The following is a 6,038-nucleotide window of genomic DNA, read 5'->3' on the forward strand; positions in this document are numbered from 1 at the left end:
TGTTTGTTTGTATGTTTGTTTGTTTGTTTGTATCCAATAAACGTCAAAACGGCTGAACCGATCGGGCCCAAATTTTTTGTGGGACATCTAGGGACCCNACAAAATTTCCATTTTGGCTATCCTATCCCAACCTATCCTGTCCCAACCTATCCTGTCCCAACCTATCCTGTCCCAACCTATCCTATCCCAACCTATCCTATCCCTACCTATCCTGTCTCAACCTATCCTGTCCCAACCTATCATGTCCCAACCTATCCTGTCCCAACCTATCCGGTCCAGATCCGTCATATTCAAACCAGTATTATTTTGTCCCTGCTGTGTCTGTCTCTGTCCCAACCTATCCTTGTCCCGACCCGTCATATTCAAACCTGTACTATTCTGTCCCAACCTATCCTGTCCCTGCTGTCGCTGTCTCTGTCCCCGTCCCAGTATCTGCCTCTGTCCTATATTTACCTGACTCCACCAAACTCTCCTCTACTGCCCAGTGCAATGGCAAACCATTTATGAGCCTCGGAGTTATTTTCGTCAGCACTAAAGGTTAAAAAAAAAGGTTAAATCCGAATTTACATTTTTTGTCACAATCTTTGTTGTATGATAATAATGTTGAAGGGAGTGACTGGCAATGACGGTGAATGAACTGAATATGTCATGTAGACATTGAGGACAAATTTTTTAGGATTCATTTGATACATATAATACGTTTCTACGACGTATATTTACTGAGTTTGAGCGCAAAGTCGACGTTCAAAATCATGAATTTCGGTGGGTACGTTATCAGAATCGGTTTTTTTTTAATTATTAAAAACCGACGATTAAAATGTAAACAAAATTCTACAGTAAACTAATCAATTGTTTAGGAACAGGTTGAGAAAATAAAAAATTTACTCTTATCATCGAAAATAAGCAATCTTATTCAGTTAATAGTTCCTGTAATATCTCATTGTTCACGAAGATTTTCTGCAGATTTTTTGTAATTTTTATTGAAAAGACGAAATTTTAAGAATTTGTAAAAATCTGTGAAAAAATTCATAGAAAATAAGAAATTCAACAAAATGATTAAAACGAAATAATTGAATCTAGCATTGATTTATTGACAAATTTCTTTTGAGAAATATGTTCCTAAACATCTAATTAGTTTACTATCGAATTTTTACTATGAGATCAGACTCTGAGGAACGTCCTACAACACCCGCCCAAAATTGAGATGACAATATTTTTGGTTGTCGTTATTTAATAATTATAAAAAAAACCGATTCTGAAAACGTTCCCACCCAAATTCACGATTATGAACGTTGACTTTGCTTGCTGAGTGCAATCAGTAATTATACATCGAGGAAACGTTATATATGTCTCGAAAGGATCCTATTTTTCTACAATACTGCATACTCAGTTCAACCACCAGACATTGCCGGTCACTCCCTTTAAGCTAATAATATCTGACCTTAGAGCTGATTTCCCCGATTCGACTGATTTCATTATCATTTCCTTCTTTTTCTCTGTATCACCGTTCTTAAATAACAAAATGTTTATGCAGGACTTCACACCACTCTATTTGAAGATCATCTAAGATTATATAAAGATAAAAACCATGGAACATTTCGTGGATTTTTTTCTGGTGGATTTCCAATTTCTTAAAAATAATTTTTATAAGCTATTTTATGTGGGGTACTACATAGACTTGGCCCCGATCGGTTTAGCCATTAAACGGTTTTTGAATTTAAACAAACAGATAGATACAAAAGTAATTTTGGTAAGTAAGACCGAACCTGTCCCGCAAGAACTGCTAACAGATATTCAGCTTTACAGAGCCTCCATAAATAATCTAAACATAATTAATTAATACATAAATCTAAACATAAATAATTAATGCATAAATTATTACAATAAAAGCATTGTATTATCTGTTATCAAAACTAAAGTATCTCTAATCTGTTCTCTAAACTGAAATATCTCCTTTCTGTTTTCTAAACTGTACCTGAAGTATCTTCTATCTGTTTTCTAAACTGAAACATCTCATTTCTGTTCTCTAAACTGTACCTAAAGTATCTTTTATCTGTTCTCTAAACTGTAGTATCTTTAATCTGTTCTCTAAACTGTAGTATCTAAAATCTGTTCTCTAAACTGACGTATCTTTAATCTGTTCTCAAAACTGACGTATTTTCTAACTGATCTCTAAACTGAAGTACTTTAGTGTGTTTTCTAAACTGAAGTATATTCTATTTATTCATTAAACTGCAGTATTTTTTATATGTTCTCTGAACTGAAGTAGTTCCAATCTGTTCTGTAAACTGAGGTATCTTTTATCTGCTCTCTAAACTTAAGTATCTTCTATCTGTTCTCTAAACTGAAGTATCTTCAATCTGTTCTCTAAACTGAAGTATCTTATATTTGTTCTTTGAACTGAAGTTTCTTCTATCTGTTCTCTAAACTGAAGTACTTAAATCTGTTCTCTGGCCTCCTTTGTTCTCTGACAGGCATCCATCTATCTGATTGTGGAATCTGAGGATTTTGCTATAAACTTTAAATGTTCAGAATTCCTGAAAATCCGGAGTCCATGTGACGAATGTGGAGAAGTGGATGGGGAGAAAGATGAAACTGAAGTGACACATGAAGATTCAAACTTTCTCTGATAAGATAACAATCTCAACTAAACTAGAATTTCATCATATTTAATCTTGTACTTGGTAGTTTTTTAAATGTTTATTGGTGCGCCCTGTAATAAAATATGTTACCAATTGATCAGTCGTCACCATGAGTTTTATAATCCTATCTTTATACTCGAATCAAGGAAAAATACAATTTACAAAATGATGACATTTAATTTTAAACTTTGTCTTGTTTAGATTCCTCAAATTGAACAATCTCAAGGAGGTCTTCCTTAGTTCTCTGATACTCACCTTCACTGCTTTAAGGATCGCATCTAAAGGTATCTCCAATCTGCTCTCTAAACTGTACCTGAAGTATCTCCAATCTGCTCTCTAAACTGAAGTATCTCCAATCTGTTCTCTGAACTGTACCTGAAGTATCTCCAATCTGCTCTCTAAACTGAAGTAGAAGATCAAGTGCTTGTATTTGTTGTTCTTCCTTCCCTTCCATTAATTCATCAACTTGGTGCAGTACACTTACACTTTCATCTACATCCTCCTCATAACTAAATATAGGATCAACACATTTTTGTTTTCTTAGGGTTTCCATTATTCCGGAACAAAATTTCCATTTTGGAAATGGAATGATTCAGAAGTTTGTTCCATATAATGAATTTTTGGAGGAAATGGAAACCAGAATTTTTCTGGCTTACGTTACGTTAACCGGAAAAACTCCCAGGTTTACATTCTGGAAACTAGAATGGGAATATGAATTTGTGTTGTAAACTCAAAATTTCTTGTTTTCCATAAGACGTAGACTGTATGTTTATCCTACGTGCATTTGAATTTCCGAGCCGGGTCAACCTTTCCGGTCCCAGATTGTACTGTATCGCCCGGACATCGGGTACATGAAGTAGACACTCAATGAGACTTTAACTACAGCTAAACCAGGCCCAGGCGCGCATTCTATTATTATGTAGATTATTACTTACTGGTTTTATCTTTTACATAAGTTTTTCTGAAACTTTTCCCCGTAAAATTCCGGAACGATTTCCCCGTAAACAGGTATTTTCCGACACAATATTCTGGAACATTCCGTAATTTCAGAACATTACGTAATTCCGGAACGCTGTTCCGGAAATTTTTGGTTTACGGAAAAAAATCGTTCCGGAATTCCAGAATACCGGAATCTTTTCCAATATGGAAATAAAAAAATTCTGGATCATTTCCGTACGTAAATTGTAACCTGGAATTCCGGTGGAAACCCTATGTTTACAGCAGCACACTTTTATCGACAATTTAATCTTGATCATACTTAATGTGAAATTCTATATTACGAGTTAAATACTTTGTAAAAGATCATATTAGTGAAATTTTAAAGAGATTGTCCCACCTTGAAAGCAATTGTCCAACCTTGACAGATTGTCCCACCTCGAAAGATTGTCCCAATTTGTAATATATTGCCCCACCTTAAGAGATTGTTCAACCTTGAAATATTTTGTCCCACCTTGAATTAAGAATGATTTCCTGCTTGGCCCCCTCCTCGTCTGAAGAGAGTGCTGAAAAGTATTCGGTTCCAGAAGATCCATTCGTCATGGAGGAGCAACTACTCCAGCTCCTGGATAAATTACAATAAAATACTTCAAGGAGGAGTTACTAATTCAGCTCCTAGATACATTTCTATACTTCATGGAGAAGTAACAACTCCAGCTCCTGGACAAAACACTACTTTACTATCTGAAGGAGCAACTACTCCAGCTCCTGGATACACTACACTATTATACTTCATGGAGGAGTAACTACTCCAGCTTCTGGATACATTACACTACTATACTTCATGGAGGAGTAACTACTCCAGCTCCCGGTATACATTACACTACTATACTTCATGGAGGAGTAACTACTCCAGCTCCTGGATACATTACACTACTATACTTCATGGAGGAGTAACTACTCCAGCTCCTGGATACATTACACGACTATACTTCATGGAGGAGTAACTACTCCAGCTCCTTGATACATAACACTACTATACGTCATGGAGGAGTAACTACTCCAGCTCCTGGATACATTACACTACTATACTTCCTGAAGGAGTAACTACTCCAGCTCCTGGAAACACTACTAATACTTCATTGAGGAGTAACTACTCCAGCTTCTGGATAAATTACGCTACTATACTTCAAGGAGGAGCAACTACTCCAGCTCCTGGATACATTACACTAATATACTTCATGGAGAAGTAACTATTCCAGCTCCTGGATACATTACACTACTATACTTCATGGAGAAGCAACTTCTCCAGCTCCTGGATACATTACACTAATATACGTCATGGAGGTGTAACTACTTCAGCTCCAGATACATTACACTAATATACTTCATGGAGAAGTAACTACTCCAGCTCCTGGATACATTACACTAATATACTTCATGGAGAAGTAACTACTCCAGCTCCTGGATACATTACACTAATATACTTCATGGAGGAGTAACTACTCCAGCTCCCGGTATACATTTCACTACTATACGTCATGGAGGAGCAACTACTCCAGCTCCTGGATACATTACACTAATATACTTCATGGAGAAGTAACTACTCCAGCTCCTGGATACATTACACTACTATACGTCATGGAGGAGTAACTACTCCAGCTCCTGAATTCACTACACTACTGTACTTCAAGGAGGAGCAACAAAATTACGTTAAGATCTAATATCTACAAAATGTAATGTTTATTCAAGTACTATTCACTAATAAAAAGTACACGCTGTAAGGAGGCACATATAGAAAGCGCGATAGCAGGCGCAAAAAATTGCTCAATATACATGCATAACATCAAATAATAGGATGGATGTCTTACGAATTTGCCCCTAGAAAAAGTATCAGTGTATCAGTTAATATATTTATAGTATACCTGCCCAGAGTTCTAGAACTAGGAAGATCAAGTAAGTCATCAGTATCCAAGTATCCTCCATAGCTACTAGTTTTTTTCAAAACTGATTTCAAGGTTCGGTCATCACCAGATCTTGGATCATTTCCTAAAAAGTCAAATTTAAATGAAAATGATCAAGAATGACCCTAACAAATATTTGTTTATAAATCTAATAAGGCCAACCTCTAAGATCTTCTGAATATTAGTTTATAATTCTAATGAAACCAACCTCTAAGATCTTCTAAATAAAAGTTTATAATTTTAATACCAACCTCTAAGATCTTCTAAATATTCATTTTTAAATCTAAGAAAACTAACCTCTAAGATTCTCTAAATATAACTATTAGTTTATAAATCTAATAAAACCAACCTCTAAGATCCTGTAAATATTAGTTTTTAAATCTAATAAAACCAACCTCTAAGATACTCTAAATATTAGTTTAAAAATCTAATAAAACCAACCTCTAAGATACTCTAAATATTAGTTTTTAAATCTAATAAAACCAACCTCTAAGAT

General features: G+C 35.2%; 1 protein-coding gene across 1 annotated transcript; it reads right to left on the bottom strand.

Moving 5' to 3' along the window:
* Nucleotides 1-427: 427 nt before the first annotated feature.
* On the bottom strand, nt 428-5,627 carry LOC111711227 (regulator of microtubule dynamics protein 3; the record flags this gene model as incomplete). The annotated part of the gene is given in 6 exon segments (XM_023485519.1): nt 428-531; nt 1,442-1,509; nt 1,767-1,822; nt 3,018-3,151; nt 4,093-4,203; nt 5,504-5,627. Coding segments are annotated over 5 exon segments (429 nt in total). The 3' UTR covers nt 428-449.
* Between the last annotated feature and the right edge of the window lie 411 nt (nt 5,628-6,038).

This window comes from Eurytemora carolleeae, unplaced genomic scaffold (assembly GCF_000591075.1).
Source record: "Eurytemora carolleeae unplaced genomic scaffold, Eaff_2.0 scaffold972, whole genome shotgun sequence".
NCBI classification, from domain to species: Eukaryota; Metazoa; Arthropoda; class Copepoda; order Calanoida; family Temoridae; genus Eurytemora; species Eurytemora carolleeae.